The following is a 19,315-nucleotide window of genomic DNA, read 5'->3' on the forward strand; positions in this document are numbered from 1 at the left end:
CTGGGGGGGACTAAACAGATCCCTGATTATTTCACAGATGGTAAACACAAACCTCATATTATTTCATTTGACCAAAAAAGGAACAGTCTGAGGACGCTGTCGCAGTGAAAATACCTGATAATCCAAAAAAAAAAAATGTTAGCATTACATTGAAACTGTCAGAGTAGTTTATGAGCATCTCTGTATCCTCAAAATAATTTTTCAAGCATAAATGTTTGGGTTGTTTTTCTCTCTGACTTCTTATCTCTTGTTTTATAAGAACTGAATATTTGTTGGCTTTGGTTTGTTGATCAGGCAAAACAAGACAGCAACTTGGGCTCTGAGAACTTATGTTATTTTGATTTTTGTTTTCCCCTTAATTTCTTTTTTTTTTTTTAAAGCATCCAAGTGTGGAAGAGTGGGCCGCATTTCTAGAGCTCTGAGTCAGAAGGGCAAGAGAGCCAAAACTATTTCTGATCAACCTTGAAACAGCTGTGGTCGTGCAAATATTTATAAAACATTTTTAAAAGTAGTAAAAGTTAGAGAAGTCATTTCCCCAAATTCACATTTGACTGGGGGGGGAAGTACATATATAGAACATTTTCATGTATAACCTCTATAAATAAACATCACACCGTTTATTTCATTTTCAGTACAACTGCAGGTGCATCAGCCTGATTAAACGTCCGCCGCTGCTGTTATTCATTGTCCCGTGTGTTGTCACGTACTCGTTTGACACATTCAAAGAGCTGTAGCGCTTGTCATCACAATACGCGCCGGCTGATCCCTGGAGGGTTGTGTACAGATGCTGTGGCGTTTCAAGCTGCTCATTGTGCCACCTGCATCTTTCTAAATGAGCCATCAGAGAGCCTATAGTTACAGGAAACGATCATGATTATCTTACAGTGCGGAGCTACGTGATCTTAAAGCAGTGAACTAAAAAAAAACACCAAAAAAAAACCCTCTTACTGCTTTGCTCCTCTGTCTCATTGTGATGAGGAGGGTTGATTCAAGGACAACTGGACTCCGTGTTACTGAGGTACTTGATTTTGTGAGCATGTTGCACAGGCTGTTGATGCTAATGGTGAATGGAAAAAGTATAAAATATTTCACCTCCTGGTTCTTCCATGAAACTCATTAAAACCGTCTGCTATGAGCTCACTTTTGCCAAAGCCCAAATTTAACTGATGCACCTTCAAGTTTTCTTTCAAGTACGACGAGTGGCTCTGAGTTTTAATCATGCCCATGTGTGCACTGACAGGAAAAAGGTTAATTGGTAACTGTTAACTACCCCAGATGCGAATGTGCATATGAATAATTGTGTCTGGCACTGAATGGTGACCTGTTTCATGTGAAGGAAGCCTTTCACACAATATCAGCTGGGAGCAGCTCCGTCCCCCCGCAGTAGCATAGGTCGAATTAATTGATAATCAAACTTTTAGCTTCCTTTCTGCTGATACATGTGACAGTGGAATTTTTAAGATCCCCCCACCCCCCCCCCCCCATCTTTATCATGTTTAAACGATAACTTAAAATCACAGTTTTGTCCCAGAGGACTTGATATTTGCTCGATCATAAAAGAAAATCTCTCATTTTGGCAAAAAGTCAAGACATAACAGGGGAGGTGTTCCATTTTTATTTAAGGACATACTCAATAAATATAGCACCATTGCAGAGGACAGAAGGAAACAGGGTTCAGGGTTGTGTACTGCATTACTTGCTTATAATTTCATTATGAACTGTGCGTCAAAAGGTTGCTATATTTCATTAAAAAAAAAAAAATCAAGTGACATTTCGGGGGGGTTTTTTTTTTGGAAGAATAATTGTAGAAAATCTGTCCATCCCCAGCCCTGCTGAGGACACGTTTACATCAACGACAACGTGTCATCCCATCTACAGTTCAGACAGTACATTGAGATAAAATGCAACAACCGTGTAAAGACAGAAGTGGGACTCCGGAATGAATTGTTGCAACAAATAATTTCAGTATCATTGACTGACTGCACAGACTTTTGCTGGGAAATGTGTTGTAGTTGAATGAACTTGTGCCACTGCAGTTACGCAGCTCCATTCTGTCGGGACTCTTCTATGATAACCACAATGCTCCATTAAGTAAAAAAAAAGAAAAAAGAAAAACAACCCACATCAATACTACATGTAAGGAAATGGCAAAATACAGAAAAAAATATTTTTGTCTTTATTAGAGGTACAATGATAACTTAAACTTCAAGTTCTACTCAAATGTATCTCATTTAAAGTTGTATTTAAAGTAGAGTGAAATTTACTCGTTTTTAAGATATCATCAGCATGAAATACAAGTCACGTCATTGGCTGGGTGGACTCAATGTGATCAGGAGGCAGCTTGTGTCCTGGGAACATCCACAAAATTTTAGAAGACAAATGATAAGAATCACCTCCAAAACTTGTTAGTTATCATTAATCATAATGAAGAGCCGTTTTTGTTTATATTCATTGCTGCTGAGAACATTTTATTAGTGCTGTAGCTTATGATTTTACCCTGGAAGAGAACTTTTTGTGTGCTTTACACAAGCATTTAAAAACATCAGTGATTTTCTGAATGGCTACACTAACATCTACTGTACTTTTTTTTATTTATTTATTATTATTTTTTTTTAATTTATCACCAATGTACAATTATTATAACCAGGTCCTTCTGTCTGCTGGAACAAGGTTTTTGGCAGCTCTTCATCTTGGAGTTGTCATGAACTCATAATTTCCACTCCCTACTTTCTGAAGTTTCCAAGCTGAACACCCCTTCGTCCGGTCACACAGCGAAAGGTGGCCGGCTGGATGTCCCAGTATTTAACAGGGTTGGCAAATAGACTGATGCCTGTGTACAGGTTCTTCTTCACACTGGTCCTGATGGGACAGAAATCGTTGACTCCCACACTGCTGATTTTGTTGCCATGGAGGAAAATGACCTGAACAGACAGAGGGAATCATTGAAGATGTGTTTAATCAGTTATGATTTTTCAGTAGCCAACCACCTGACCTGAAAATAAAGACTTGCGCATATTTACGTCATCTAGGTCTCACCTGGAGGTAGCGCAGGTCTCCGAGGCCTGGTGGCACCTTTCTCAGACGGTTATTGTCCATGTGGATCACACGAATGCTTGGGATGCTGGCAAGACTGCCATTTTCTACAAACTTGATCTGGTTAAAACCCAGTCCTAGTCTGCAAAACAACAAAAGAAGCTTGACATAAGTCACTGCTTGTGAACAGAAACTTGTTGGAGACCTATTGTGAGACCTTTCTAGCAAACTGTGTACGTAAATGATGACTTTCTGTTACCAAGAAAACATCTCGTAGTATTCAAATACAGCCTGAACGACATTTTTGTTTCTGACAAGAGCAGTTTTTAGGATGAAATGATGGTGTTTGTCACCTCTGGAGGTTTCTGTATCTGATGAAGTCTTCAACTTCCACCTTAGCGATCTTGTTGTAATCCAGGTTCAGCTCTGTGATGGAGGATGGGAGATCTGGAACATGCAAAAACACATTAAACAAATCCAAAGAGAGCGGGAAGTCAACACGCCTGACTTGATGCAACAATTATTTGAAAACAAACCAGTGAAATTAAAGAATCACATTCAGAGAAACTGACACAGTTTATTCCTCATTTAGTTGTACATTTGAGGACCAACAGCGCACGAATACCACTGCATGGTTGGAGGAGAAAGAAACGTTTGTTTGTTTAAATCAGCAGAGGAGACGAGTGATGTTCTACCTTTGGGTACAGCGGTTAGTTTGGACTCTGATATTCCAACATACAGAGTGGAGGCGCCATCAAAAGCTCCCAGCTCTATTCCACTGTTAGCCAGAGGGTTGGCACCCAGCTCTGTTTGGACAGACACAAAATATCTATTTTGATTTCTAATGACCCATTACATGGCACAGTAGAAAGCAAAAAACAAAACAAAGCATGAACCCATGAAATTACAGCAGATCAACTTTGATGACATTTTTACTGTTTATTCTCTGGGAACTGGTTGACTTTGTTTACACGATATTCCTGTGTAAAAATGTCTAAAAACCATCTTGAAAAACCCTTTGACAAAAATTTACACTGACCCTTTTGTAGATTTAATACTGTGTAACAACGCAGGTACGTAAAAGCCTGAGATGAGGGACTGTTTACCATCTGAAGAGGATTTGATGTTCTATTTATGATGATGAAGCATCCAAAAATAATTTGAATTTCCAGTGTTTTTCTTTTGAAATTAGCACAATCATCTTACTTTACCTCTCAATGATTATGTATAAGCTAATAATACCGAGTACGTGGAGCTTCCTCAGGCCTTTAAATGCATCCTTCTGGATTTTGTTGATCTTGTTTTCATGAAAGCGCAGCTCAATGACATTTGGAGGCAGATTTGCAGGGATCTCAGTCAGCAGGTTGTAGGACATGTATAGTAATCTAAGATGATCCATGTTCCTGAAGGCCTTGGGGTGAATCTTTGAGATCTTGTTGTTAATCAGAAACAGGCCCTGTTGTGGGAGAAAAGAATCAGAGGAAGAACGTTAGGGCTAAATTTGGTTTGAATTTACTATTTCTTGTTGTAATAATGAAATTATCCTTGTCCCAATTATTGCCACTGTGTCCCATACTTTGTGGTTATGAAGTCAGGGTGTCCAAACAGCAACTAGTGGACAGCGAGGTTGAAATTTGCCAGATCGCATTTTGCTTGTTGCAGTACGAGTTATTGTTTCAACGTTAAATTGACTGTAATTCTTCACATCTACACCAAACTCCTGCTAGTGCTGCTTTGAGGTGCCAGACACCAGCTCAGAATTCTTAATACAGCAACCAAGACAGGCAAAATACATAGGAGCACTCTGAAATGTACAAACTTGGTTGCTACTGCTCAGTAAAACTACATAGTACTGATTCAGTGGCAATAATTCATATCAGTCAAAATCAGTCTCAGGTATATTTGTTTTGTGTCTGTTGTTACGCAGAATTACACAAAAATTACTTGGGTAATTTTCACTAAACTGGTGGAGCAGAGCATGGGCTAAAGACGAATCAGTAAAATTTAAGTAAAAAGATACGTTTTACTTGGCAAAAAAATGTCTTTTGACTTCATATTCTTGATGGTGTGATGCGTTCTAAGCTCGCTGTACCTGAGCTCAGAGTCACAGACCTGCTGCCTGGGATGTGGATGGTATAGACTCTCAGTCTCGTTAAAAACCAAATCTGGCTGTATCTCGTGTGCATAAAATCCTGTTTTCCTTCGTGATTTAAACTGGAAAACTTAAAAAAAAAAAAAAATTCAGTCTAGATCTAGAATAAAATATCTGAAGAGAACTGACATGTATACTCTGTTTTTCATTTGTTTTGTTTTTGTCCCAGTGAGTTAAAGTAATAGGCAGGAGAAAGACATGCATTTCAATAATTCTCAGACTTGAGATTTCAAACCTCTGTGGCATTTATCTGGTTCACGTGCAGGAGATGTGAACATATTTGCTCATTTAGCTTTACACGTCATACATTTGGGTCTGCACTGTGTTAGTAAAAAGGGGCTGTTAGCTCCATTACTACATGCAGGTTGGTGTAGGTCTGCTGGTTTCTCTTACATAAAGCTTGTGGAGGCCTTTGAAATCATCCTCCTTGATCTCGGTGATATCATTATTTTGGAGGTCTATCATCACCGTGTCTTCAGGAATCTTCTCAGGCACAGAGATCAGACCTGTTGGCACAATCACAAATCCTGATTTAAAGACCAGAGTCTGGAGTGATGAAAACCAGAGTTCCCCTTGTCATGGGAGTTAATGAGGACGCAGCTGTGTTATGTATGAACAACTGAGATGCACAGTGTGTAAAAAAAAAAGCAAAAAAGTCAAACTCTACAGACTCAAACTCTGTAGTTAATTAGACATCTGCGGCTGTGTCTCCCCAGGGTCATTCCATATCCAATCAACCAATTCTGAACAAGTTCCTACCTCAGCCCCTCAGAATCAGCTGTTGTTGGTTTTTTTTTTTTGTAAATAAATGGTGAATCAGCTTTATTTAAATAACGGCTTCTTACCTCAGCAGTACTCAAAGCACTTAACAATGTTGCCTTATTCACCCATTCACACACACTCGTGCACTGATGGTAGAGGCTGCTTGCGAGCTGCCAACCCGCTCCTCAGGAGCACCCGCTCAAGGGTGCTTCGACAAGATGATTGAACCTGTGACCCTTCATGTCTTTAGACGGCCGCTCCAGTTGAACAATACTTTGGTGTATCTGATGAGGTCATGCAAAATTTTACCTACATACCACGAATATTTAACAAGTTACAGGCCCAGGAAGTAATTTGAGATATATTTTGTGAGCATTTTTGAGCCGTTATAATCTCATAAGTACGTGAGACAGTCACGTGATATTTTTAGGGGTGAAAACCACGTCAGAGCTCTGAAACTGCAACCAAGATCAAGCAGTCATGTTATGCAGAATGTGGTAGTTTTAGCAATTGAATATTCAATTCTTTTTTACTTAATTTCCTTGCTAGAAGCATATAAGTTTACATCTCTGAGGTGCTGGACAACGGTTTAGCGTTGATAGACTGTTGACAAGAGAAAATGTGTAGAAACAGAGTGTTCTGACCCTGGTCGGAGCATTGTACCACCCTCGGAGAGCAATGGCAACTGGCTGGGCAGTTGACATCATCATCATCATCGTCATAGTCATCTTTATCATCATCGTCGTCGTCGTCATCATCATCTGAATCAGCCATCATTATGTCATAGTTTCTCATGAAGTCCTGGATCTTGATTGGCTGGTAGGGTTTGGTGTTGCCCAGCGCCAGCAGACAAAGCAGGAGGAAGATCCTCATGGTTTGGCTGGAGGACTGGTCCGAGGGAGCTGAGGGGAGAGGTTGACAGCATCGGATTAACCGCAAAAAAAACAAAAAACAGTAGACAGGGTTAGACCCTGATGCCGTGCCCCACAGGAAATAACCTGACAAAGTAGTGCAAGGTTGTTGTTTGTGTAGTGCCAAAATCAGCACAAAACAGAAATTGTGCAGAATCCTGAAATAGTTCTATCACTTGCAACAAGCTGTTTTTCTTATGAAGCCTGTGCCAGTTGATCAACAATGTCTGATCTTCCTGTTTCTTCCATACATGATAGATTCCTACACAGTATTTTGAAAGGCGAGGGCATGCAAATGTATTTCTGTAGCGTTTTTCATCGCAGAGGTTGTCCAGAGTGCTTTAGAGAGCACACACACACAGAAAAGGGTTTAATAGTCTGATTTCATTGGTCTTTACTACTTGAGTGTTGAGTATGGCTTTAAAACTTAATAACTACCTTCAGGGGCGTCTGGTGTAGCCTCCCAGTATCCATAGTAAGAAAGCTACACCAGTGTTAGTCAGTGGAGGGAGGTGGTCAGATTGCTTTTTTGCCAGTGAGTTCTGCGTTTTTTTGGTCTCCACACAGACTCCGTACCTGCCTGGAATCTAAGCCTGCTCAGTTGTGCAGATTCTGCAATGAAATTCTTAAGTTTTACATTCTCACATGTCAGAAGGCCAATCGTTGACTGTATCGTTGACTTAATAATGTATTGTTTGTTTGTTTTTTAATGTAAATCAGTGTACACCAACTCTATAGTAAGACCTGCTGCTTTACAACCTTTCACGAGTGCCTTATCACTGCTGTGCAGGTTCTTGAAGCAGTGAGTGCCATTCAAGATTTTCAAACTTTGGTTCTGTCTGCCCAACAGGCTCTTGATCTCTCCTGTTTTGAGTAGAAGTGACCATCGATTGTGGTCACTGAACAATGGAAGTCACACATCTAACAGAGCTTTATCCTGCATCTACGTCTTAACCAGGACTGCAGAACACCATGTACAGACTGAATATATGAGACTAGAATGGCATGTGTGGTCTAGTGTATCACCACGCTGGGGGGGGGGGGGGGGGGGGGTTGTCACGGTTTGCAAAGAAAGCAAAGCATTTTTTGTAGGTTCCCACTGAAAGCCTGATTTGAGAGTTTAAAGCTGGTGGAATTTTTGTTGTGTTTTGTTTTTTTGTGAGAACACACTAAACAGGGCATGGGATTCATTCCCTGTCGGATGGAAAGGCTGATGTGCTCCACAGGGATGGATCGATGCAGTGGTTACCATAGCAGCGTGATACAAGAGATTCTGACGGGGATATTTGCCCGATAGAGGTTTTCTTATCACCAGAGAGTGCGCCCGTAGACAAAACAAACTGATGTTGGAGCCAAATAAAAGCGACAGTTAAACAGTGCTAATCTCACCCCGGACCACCCGAAACATTTGCAGTGTTCCAATTCAATTTTAATTTTATGGCCCTAAATGAACCAAAAACACAAGTTTGTTCCTAAAACATGGCAAAAGGGCATATAGAGTTCCTGGAGGGAGCACTTTCACTAAGTGCTGCTCTCTCCCTCTTTCTTTTTTTTTTTAATCAGTCTGTGAAAACTTCTGTTGGAAATGAGTTCTTACAGCCAACACAAATGTTTCTCCAGACCTTACCTACTCACCATCTGGTGGTGATTCACACAGTAATTCTTATACCTTCCACTGTTACACGTTCATGAAGCTAGCACAGACAAGCCTAGATTGTCTGGTTGCGTGCCTCTGGTAATCTCAATGGATTCTGAGCCCCTCTGATGAGTGCTCAGTCCACCCACAACTATGTAGTGGCCCAACATCCTGCTGCAGCAGCAAATACTGCTCCGCGTAGACCCGTCCTCTGCTCCCAGCCTGCCTTTAATTTTACACGTGCATCTTTAGCGTGTTTCCTTGACGTGTGTTTTGCCAGTTTCACAAGGATATCTATTAGTAACTTGGTCATTTGAGGATAACTCTTCTCGAACTGAATTTTTGATTTACTGAATCAAACACCCTACAACATTTTTCACTCCCTGCTCTCCAGGTAAAATGTCTAAGTCATAAAACACCTAAAGCAGAGTGAAATCATCCTGGGTGCCTCTTTCCTGACTCATTCACAACAGCTTCCCATCACTCAGCGCTGCCCTGAGTAATTATTGCCTTAATCAATGTTATTTTAACGGTGAGGTTGAGGGTATGTTAAACATTAAGCTCCCAAGTGTCTCACTGGTTGTTCAACCCCAAAGATCTTTAACTTCACACTGAGATATTGATTCTTATGTTTTGCCTCTGTGAAACACTTTGCGATGTCTGTTCTCGAAAGTTACTGCATATAAATGAAGTTATTTACTTATAAATGAACAGGAACCAGTAAATCCTTACATTTAAGAAGAGGGAGACAGAGCGGATTTGGTGCCATTGGTTGTGGCTTACAACAATTATAGAGTAGTTTATCTCAAGTTAATCTTCATAATAATAATAATAATTATGTAGCGGTTTTGTTTTTGTTTGTTCCCCCCCCCTCCCATTGGCTAAGGAATTAACTGTTTCAGCACTAACATCAATGTTAGATCTGTTTGCGTTGTCCATTGGAACATTTTTCCCATGTTTTTATTTGTATGAAGATATTTCATAACTTCTCTTCATGGAAAAATACTTAATAGTGTAGACAAATGAGATCAAGCAGGGCTCCGGGCAAGTAACACATAAATAACCACAGTATTTAATTTAAAAACCATGTCCTCTTCAGATTTGACCCATTTTCAGTTCACTAAAATGCAAAGCACTCGCACATGAATATATTCTTCTTCTTAGCTCTAAAATGTGCTTGAAAAATCACTCTTTCATGAATAAATGCATTTAGAGTGGCCTGTCACATAATGCATCTGTTAATCTTACAGTTAAATAGAAAAAGACATTTTGGCCTCGCTGAAGCAGCGCCATCATCTTGTAGGGGATGTAAACTTTTCTAAATGACCCAGAAGTACTACACTGCCCATAAAACATGCCAGATGGACTACTTAATAAAATAAAAGGATAAAGAGGTCTTTTTGTTAATAAATCCAAGGGGTATCCTACCTCAGCGGTCAGGTGTGTTTGTGTCCTGGTTAAACCCCCACACAGTGAGCAGAGGAGCAGCAATGTCCAGCTGGAGGACTGAGAGTTGGATCCTAAGTCAATACATTCCCACTGAACACAGAGAAGGATCACCCTGTCGCACCAGGAAAAAAAGGCCCCTAGAACACCCCCACTGACGGAAAACCTCGACTGTTAGGGTGAGAAGTTCAGTTTCAGTCAAGAGCTCTTGACTCTCTGTCATCACACCATCTGGATATCTCAGCTACTAGGTTTGAAAAGGCTTTGTTAGGGCTTACGTCATGTGCTTTTCATCAGGAGCTTTGAAGTGATGCCAAAGCAGTTAGTTTTAGCCTCCTAAAGGCTGTATAGACAACAAACTGGCTGGTGTTACACCTCCCCTCCCTTCACTGTTTGCTGCTGTTTGGTATATTTTACAATAACAAGAATACACCAAGACCCTTTGGGTTACACGAGGACAGCGGGGCTGCTTTTTCTCTTTGAGTGAATGAAACATCAGCGGTCAGTAATTGTAGGATGAAGCCATCTATCATTTTGTTTGAGAAATAGATTTAACTTTCTGCCTCATAACTTTCCCTAAACAGAGAGCTGAGGATCGTGGAAAGATCAGGCGGAGGAGGGTTGTGGAGATGTTCTGTGTCAACTGGTAGATCTTTTATTTATGGTTAATGGTTTAGATTGATGAACTGGTCTCTGTGCCAGTCTGCCAAAGCGCGACACTACCAGTAGGCCAACTTTACTGTGTGAATTTTCTATTGATTTAATGACTAATAAATATCAGAGATTCACTAGACAGTCCAGGATTAAACACGTATGTGGACTGCAGTTTTTTTTAGGGTTTTTTTTGGTTCGATGGGTAAACCAAAAGTTATGTTTGATTTTGTTTCGCTGTGCACACGCACACATGCACGGGTGGCTCATTAGTTGCGCTCTTGCTGAGAAACTACAGAGAAGATTACAGGCGCCAGCGCGGCGGTGACCGTAACTGACGTGGCGACGCAGTATCAGTTAAGTTCATGTTATTTATTAATTTCTGCTCATGCTGGAGATGTTTTTCCTCTTTGTGATGTACACATCAAAATCAGCTGAATCATGACCCAAATACTGCAGTATGAACCGGACCCTAGGCATACTGATCCGTTGCACCCCTCCTATTTATCCATCCTAGCTCAGCTCAAGTATCTGTGCAAGTCACTGAGGATGTTTCCCTCCTCCTTCATGTATTGACCGCAACACAAACCAAACAGTATCCTTGCTGAACCGTTGCACCCCTAATAAGTATAATTCCATCCATCCATCCATTTTCTACCTCTTAGCCTGTTAAGGGTGGGGTGGGGGTGGAGCCTATCCCAGCAGCCTTTAGGCGAGAGGCAGGGTTCACCCTGGACAGGTCACCAGTCCATGGCAGGGCCAACACATATAGACAGACAACCATTGGCTCTCCCAGCAACACCTACAGTCAATTTAGAGTCTGGATTAACCTGGTCCCCTCTTGATGTCTTTGGACTGTGGGAGGAAGCTGGAGTACCAGAGAGAACCCACGCACGCACAGGGAGAACATGGAGACTCACACAGAAAGATCCCGTGATCCAGCCTGGGCTCGAACCCAGAACCTTCTTGCTGTGAGGTGGCAGTGCTGATCACTGCACCACCGTGCTGCCCTAAGTATAATTCACTTATCATAATTAATGAACCAAGACGTGTAAGGGAGGTGCTTCACTTCCCTGAAGTTCACCCATGAGTCCCAGTAGACGTGTGATAAATGTGAAGACGTTCAGACGTTTCTGAGATAATCGTATTAACGAGAATGGGACCAACAGCCAGATAATCCAAAAACATGACGCCACGACTGTTGTTGGCATGGAGGCATATAGATATATTTTTTGTGGGCTGCAGCCTTCCTCTCTATGTTTTCCGTTTACATTCATGCCAACTGACTGATGACATTCATTCCTATCCAGCAAACATGAACACAACACCGACAGCGGCAGAATTCATGAATAAACCATGAAATTGGTGGGGGGGGGGATGCATCAATGAATTCAATGGGACAAGAGGAGGCAGGCCTCCCTTGTGCACACAACGATCATTAACTAAGGCTCCAACTACGAAAATATGTTTTTAAAACCCCACCACGGAAACAACCTCGGAGAAAACTGTCACATAAATGTTCTTCATTGGACACCCACCGTATGGCCGACAGACAAGAACACATGACGGAAACACATTAGCATAGCACAGGAAAGCTTCCTCTGTCTCAAGATACCGGTGTTCCTCTCTTTCTGAAAATGACTGAGAAGCTCTAAAGATAGATTTTGCTAAGGTGTCTGCCTGCACTTGCACAACTGTTAGGTCTGGTTCTCCAGTTTTTACCACCCTTATCACTAAAAACGGAGGGAAAAACCTGCAACCCCAAACCAGCATTATTTCTGTTGTTGTGATGTTGATGATGTACTGTACATCCTAACAAAAGAAGAGCTTTTTATTTAAGGAGGGGAAAAAAATGTCAAATACCTCCCAAGAGTGGAAAAATTAACAGGAGTTCGCTCACTCAGGGGTTCACGTGTTCTACTATTTCATTTTCCATTCAGTGCTGGTATTTTCTGCTGAGCCCAGCTGTAACGGCACTCTGAGGCACAACTTACGGCAGAGCCAGACCATGCAAATATGCCCTGGTTTGGCAGTTAGACGACCCCAAATGGGAGCAAGTCTCTGGTTTCAATTCATCTTCTTGGTACTTTTGAAATCATATTTTCCAAACCATCGGAGATCTGGTTAAATAATCATCTCATAAACAAGGAGCCTGATGAGCTCCCTCATGTTCAACGTAGTCTTTGAAAGAAATTCCTCAAATTTAAAGATTTATAACAAATTCACATTCTTGTTCCCACTGGTACTCTCCAACTCTCCCAGACTAAAACGAGTGAGCCCAATATGTGATGATAGTTTGCTGAAGAAGAAAAAAAATGCACGGACTTCAGCTTTTTTTTAAATATCTGCGAAAGCTTTTGCTGGTGGTTGTGCCTCTTCTCCCCTCATTTCCTGCCACCTCCTTACCCTCTGCTATCAGATACACGTGCAAACAATTGCTGGACTCCTTTTTATCAGCAGCTCTGAAACATTCTGCTGCTACAAGCTTATTAATGATAGCTGAAGTGCCTGTTTCTGTTGGGGGTGGGGGGGCAGACTATTTTACTTGAGCAACTACATCAACCTAACGTAACTACATAAAAAGGTGATTATACTGACAAAGCCCTGATGCTGCTGCTTTGTTCTCATTTTATTCATTTTACACCTTTTGTGCGGACAGCGATCCTGACTTGTCAAGGTTTTAGCACAGCTATTAATCTGCTATTATCTGATATGTAAGTAAAGCTACAGTTTGCTGTTAGATTAATCCCAGTTCCTCGTAATTACAGATATGTAGCTCTGGAGAAACAATACCATCATAGGAGCCAGATTTCCAGAATAGAGGACACAAGTTTCCCAAACATTACAGGGATCTGTTGGAGCCTGATGTAATCCTGCCAAAGAGCATTTGGTCTGCACTTTAAGGAAAACTAGCCTAACAGCGTATGTCTGTCAGTTATTTTCAGTTTGCTTAAATGTCAGCAGTGCCTGATAATCCTTTGTCCAACTCTTCAGTCCAGAACAGGATGTCTTGACATCTTCTAACTATTACGTTTCCTTTGAGTAGTCAGTCAGAGATTCCTAATTATTTGGGTGATCCTTCAAACTCTCCCGTTTTGCCAATATCATTACAATTCTTGTCAAGGAATATTGCCGTGCTCAGCCATGCTTCCTAGGAAATGAAAGAGTTGTAGTGGATGTGTATTTGACTGCATAGTTCACCATGGACAGTTCCTGTGCTCTGGCACTGTCGGGGTTTGTGTGTGACGTGTTAGCTGGTAGGAAGTAAAGGTGGCTGCGTTTGTAGGAGAAATGAATGGTTCTCTAAGTGGTAGGACCACAAAGCAGTAAAGTTCCCGGCCCTTTCCTCAGTGTCACAGAGACTGTGTTGAGAGGATGGTTAAAACTCCCCATCAGTGCGCATCAAAGCCGACTCCACCAACACCAAGAACAGAGGAAACATCAGGAAATCTGAGTTCTGTCACGCCACTTTTTTAAATGTTAGTTGCGGTCATACACAATTACACAACTTGTATTTAACTGATTGGGCCTTTATCACAGAATGTGTGGTGTGGTGGGACAAAGTAACAATTTGTCGCGAAATGCTCTTGGATGAGAAACATGCAGCATCAGTAAAGGCAGCCTTGTTTGTTTGTTGTTGTATTGTGGACGTTGTGTGTTGTGTAGTTACAAAGACTGAAAGGACTGAAGCCATAATCAGGTTAAGGACCACATACTCGGAAATATGTCAAGAACAAAGAGAAATGCTGTCAAACAAACTCAGGAAAGATAAGCCTTGGTTTCAGCTTGATTTTGAATTTGTATAACCGACTGTACAACTTTTCCTTTGTTTTTTTTTAAATTTCTTAAGCTTGGTGGTGTGAGATTTTCAGTTATGATGCCGCCGGACAGATTTTTCTTGGGGAATCTTCACTCCTATAAAAGCTTTGAAGTGTGTGGCTAGACGTGTTAGCCATCAAGCAGGATATTATTTCTCTCCTCTCATAATTTTTTCCATGTTTCTAAATCCAAAGTACTGATGAAGCTTTTCCTACCTCTTTGTTAGGTCTTCCGAAGTGGCATTACCTCCCTCTACTCCTCATTTACCGAGACTCTTCACTGATACAAAAATGTAATGCACTCCCGTAGCATAGATGGCCAACATGACCACATAATTGCTTCTTTGTCATACCCCTATTATTTCCTACCGTTAAAAAGTTCTGATTCCGCTGTTGTCTTGCTGTTAGAACAGGGTAAATTAAATCTATGCACATAATATATTTGGAAATATGTTGAAGAACAAAATTGCAACTTCTAAAATGCAGAATACTTTTGAACATTACGGCTGTCACGTCGTCATTCTCTTGTCATGGTTCTCAGTTCACTGGTTTGCCACAGACGGATTTAAATCAGTCGCTTGAATCGTCCAAAGAGGGAAATGGGTTTGTGGTAGTGAAAGAAGTATGGCTTAATTGTTGGAATTACAGTATTCAAGCTGCAAATTAAATGTTAGAGATTATTTCCTGATGGGTGATGGTCTGCGTTCCTGATGGGAGTCAGTCAGGATGTCTCTACACTTTCAAGATCTCATACTTTCCAACCCATCAGACGTCTGTTTGGCTGAAGACCGACAGGAGCTTGCCGGGTCTTTGTGTTGAGGAGAATTTCCTCCATCGGAGCCTTAAAAAGTGTGAGTCACCGGGGCAACATGCAGTGCAACAGTGCCAAGGATTTGCCTCAGTGTTGTTGTTTCAGTACCACAGCAGCAAGTTGCTGCCAGGAAACATTTGAATGGAGTTATGACCCTTCAGTACCATATGTTACCTGCTGCTGGAAGTGTTAAAGAAACAGACCACTGTTCACATCCTCGGACCCCACCATCTGAGACCACCCGGAGCAGGAGTTGTGATGCTGATACCAAGATTGAGATTTCGTGCAGAATCATAATTATTTTTATTAGCCAACAATTCCATTGGTGCTTTGGTTTGATACTTATCTTAAAATGAAGATTGTTCCTATGGGTCCACTTCAGGAACAATATCTAGTGGCTGGGCCTGCATGAAACCATCATTTATTCATTCAAAAATTACAAATCAGAGTCAAAACTTTCATATCTTATTGGTTACATCAATGTTTCCAAGCCCAGTGAAGTTACGGTAACACGATTTATGTTAGGAAACTATGTGGCCATAATTCATTTCAAGGGTAATTCAGTTGGTCGCTATGTGGGCCTGAAGACTGGATTTGCTGGTCTGGATGTTGTTTGCGGTCCAAAACCAACACAAGTCTGAGAGAGAGAGAGAAAGCAGCTCCGGTGTTCTCCAGTTGTACTCGGCAGTCGGAACTTCCGAATTCCCAGTTGGGAATTTCAACTGGAACACCCCCCAAACCCCTCTGCCCACTGGAAAACTGGGAGATACATAATGCAGATGAAAATCAAAATTAAAAATGGCTTCTATTTAAAGAGTAAATGCTTTGATAATATGTTGTTGTTGTGGTTTTCTTAACTGTCTCACTTGAAATCATTCATAGTTCTGGTCATCAGTACTTCTCACTCTCTGCCTGTAGAGTGTAGTTATTTTTGTAAGAACAGAATACTTCTTGTCATCAGCTGGAATGGCCGATGACTGAGACGTTACAAATGTGTTTGTTGTTGTTGTTGTTTTTTTGCCTTATATTTTTTTAAGGGCTGCACGGTGGTGGAGTGGTTAGCACTGTGGCCTCACACTGTGCCACCTCGGGCACGGGATCTTTCTGTGTGGAGTTTGCATGTTCTCCCCGTGCCTGCGTGGGTTCTCTCCGGGTACTCCGGCTTCCTCCCACCATCCAAAGACATGCAATTTGGGGACGAGGCTGATTGATTCTCTAAATTGACCGTAGGTATGAATGTGAGTGTGAATGGTTGTCTGTCTCTATGTTGGCCCTGCGATGGACTGGCGACCTGTCCAGGGTGAACCCCGCCTCTCGCCCGTTGACGCTGGGATAGGCTCCAGCCCCCCCGCGACCCTTAATGTGTAGGAATAAGCGGAAGATGACGATGGATGGATGGATGGATATTTTTTTAAACCTTTCCCAACTTCTACTTGAACACAGTCAATGTGTGTGCGCGTTACTCCCGATTCCACAAGGTCGATACGATTTGCCATATATTGTAATGTAAAGTTTTAAGATATTTTTTCTGTCTGTGAGGGGTTTTGAGGTCCATCCCGGTCGAAAAGCACTTTATAAACAGTCCATTCACCTTTCGACACGTAGGATTAATGCTATGATGCCAATTATATGACGCATTTTGATGTTGATGAACGTTGGTTATTATTTTTAATCGTCATACCCAAGCTTATTCGAATTAAATGTGCAGCCCCATGCACAGCCGCAAAAAACAGCACTTCCTCCAGTGAGCGTGGTCAGTCTTTTCCTTTAGGTTGGTACGTAGGTAGCCTGTAGCAGGACAAGATGTGTCTCGCCATGGAAAGTGGAGGGATCTATAATAACTCTCCCGCCTCCCCTTTAACTGTTTCCCCATTACCTCATCTCTCTCTTTTGCTTTCACCTCCAGCCCCCCTGATTGACTTTGACCTTCTGTACCCAGTCCTTAGACACGGCCTTTGCAAAGGGCAAATCCGCAAGCATTAAATTTAGAAGGATTGTGACCAAAAAAAAGTGCATCCCACATAATAGCACACGAACTGGTCACAACACCTCTAGAAGGTGGGGGCAGCAGAGACCCATGGATCCATAAACCACAATCAGCTTCACAGGCCAATTATGTGAACACATACAGGAGATTTGACAGGTTTTTCCACAGCTGTCTAAGTACTTATAACAGAACAGATATGCAGATGAAACAAGTGGACCACATCATCAACTGCAATATTGATGTGTGCCCTAGAAACTCGGCTGACATGTCGTCTTAAATTAACAGCCGGCCACCAGGAGGCGATCAAAATGTTTTGGCCCCCTTACAGGGAGTTGTCATGCTGCATGCCCACCCTGCTCCTGCAGCCTGTCCAAAATTTTTTCCTGGATGTTAACAGCTGTAGCCCAAAGTGGAAGAGTAATACAGCAGAGAACAGATGAGCAGGGTGAACATCAATTGTCTAGAACAAAAGGTGAAGAGCAACTCCCTTGAAAGATCATTATCTATCATTTGGATGTGTTTTCGGATTTAGGAAAAGTGATGTGAAGCAGGAACAAAGAGTCCGTGAGACTTGAGTCTCTGCAACACTACAAACCATAGTAGAGTGAAGGCATTGATGAATAACATTGTGAACGTTAATCTGCTAAATATTGAGTCCAGCATCGAGTCAGGAATCCACAGTAACGAGGTTTGGCAGCAGCTGACTGTATCCGCCCAGCTCCCAAAGCCAGACTGAAATAATCAATGCAACTGCATTTGATTTGGCCCAAGACAGATCCAATAAACATGATGTCTGGAATCCTGTTTATACCACACTGTCAATGAGGACCAGTATTTTTTTGTACATTTGCAGGAATGTAGCACATGGAAGTGAAAGCTGTGCTCTGATTATTTTAAATGTGGACAAATGTTTTTGTATGAAATCACTCAATAATCAGGATAGATTATGGCGATCCCAGTATTACCCCTCTTGATCACTTTGTGATCAAGAGGGGTAAACATACCCATGATTATGGACCCACAAATGCTGGGCTAACTTGTTGTAGCATGCTAGCACACTGAATAGTAAACAAGCTGTATATGTCCCAGTTTGTTTGTGTGTTTGTTTTAGCAACAACTGTGCATGGCCTATGTAGGAGGCACTGAGTAATCATGCCAGAACCCCCCCCCCCCCCTTTGTCGAGGTTCGATATTGATATTCAGCCATAGAAAGAGCAGCAGACTTACATCATACAATAAACACTTGTATTTGCTCAATTTATTTCTAATTAGGCTTGATTTGTCCTGTATTGCAAAAGGACTGCACATACATCCTGTTCCAGGTCATGCTCATCTGCCCTTGGCTTCATTACTTGAATCACTTGGACGTCATTAGATATCGTATATCTGCCACATCTGTTGTGGAATACTGGATATCAGCGAAAAGTCCAATATCATCTTGACCTACTGCAAACTGTGACTAGTTATGCACCTCTGGTTGGTCTTCTTTTAAGGGGTGGGCCTAAATTTGTGAAACCTGACTGCAACCGAGGAATACATTTATCAGATGAATAGAATAAAATAAGTGTCATTGCAGCAACATTGGTGTTGTGGACTATTGAATTAACAGAGCAGCACAAACCTGCGCTTGATAAAATGTCTGCAGGTTACGCAAGCTTGAGTTTGTAACTGATATGCGTGTAATAAGTTCTCATCCTTTGGCGTATCGGAAGGGATATTGTTACTGATGATTATTAATATGGGTTCTCCAAGTGTCTGCTTTGTGACACTGATTATCTGAGCAGCTGTTCGTGATGGCAGGGAAGTAGAATTCTCTTCTTTACAGGCAAACCTTTGATCGCTAAGCTCCGACTTACTGCAGGAAATTTTTCCAGCCAGCGTATGTTGAGGATGACTGCCTCATCTAGAAACTGACCAAAGCAATGATGATTGTTGTTTTATTACTTCTCTACTTGTAGGTTTATTTTTGTCTGCATATAATTATCTAATATTTCCAGTTTGCCCTACCAGAGATGGAGCTGAGGTTTTAGTCACATTTTAACCTTTCTTTGCCAATCACCCTTTAGATCTGCTTGCCACTGTATTAAATGATCCTTAAACCTCAGGCT

General features: G+C 41.6%; 2 protein-coding genes across 4 annotated transcripts in view; one reads left to right on the forward strand and one right to left on the reverse strand.

Annotated features, from left to right (window-relative positions):
• The window catches only part of cenpp (centromere protein P), an 86,072-nt gene that overhangs the window by 43,780 nt on the left and 22,977 nt on the right, over positions 1-19,315 (forward strand). The gene's annotated exons all lie outside the window — the stretch shown is intronic.
• Positions 1,612-13,477, reverse strand: aspn (asporin (LRR class 1)). 2 transcript variants are annotated; one of them, XM_086200885.1, is made up of 8 exons: positions 13,385-13,477; positions 6,592-6,849; positions 5,579-5,691; positions 4,276-4,489; positions 3,729-3,839; positions 3,387-3,480; positions 3,037-3,175; positions 1,612-2,921 (listed from the first exon to the last, which is right to left on the reverse strand). In XM_086200885.1, the coding sequence occupies exons 2-8, from the start codon at positions 6,818-6,820 to the stop codon at positions 2,724-2,726; spliced, it is 1,098 nt and encodes a 365-aa protein (XP_086057011.1). In that variant the 5' UTR covers positions 6,821-6,849; positions 13,385-13,477; the 3' UTR covers positions 1,612-2,723. The 2 variants fall into 2 exon arrangements, with proteins under 2 accessions (XP_086057011.1, XP_086057010.1); XM_086200884.1 differs by lacking the exon at positions 13,385-13,477 and adding an exon at positions 9,923-10,151.

The sequence above is a fragment of the Aulostomus chinensis genome, chromosome 3, assembly GCF_037954235.1.
Source record: "Aulostomus chinensis isolate RoL2024-O1b breed Wild chromosome 3, RoL_Achi_v1.0, whole genome shotgun sequence".
Taxonomy (NCBI): Eukaryota; Metazoa; Chordata; class Actinopteri; order Syngnathiformes; family Aulostomidae; genus Aulostomus; species Aulostomus chinensis.

Coding starts and splice junctions, on each gene's coding strand:
- aspn (XM_086200885.1), bottom strand. CDS start 6,820: ATGAGGATCTTCCTCCTGCTTTGTCTGCTGGCGCTGGGCAACACCAAA. Junction 3,840..4,275: donor GAGGAAGCTCCACGTACTCG/GTATTATTAGCT, acceptor CTGTCCAAACAG/AGCTGGGTGCCAACCCTCTG. Junction 3,481..3,728: donor ACTAACCGCTGTACCCAAAG/GTAGAACATCAC, acceptor TGCATGTTCCAG/ATCTCCCATCCTCCATCACA.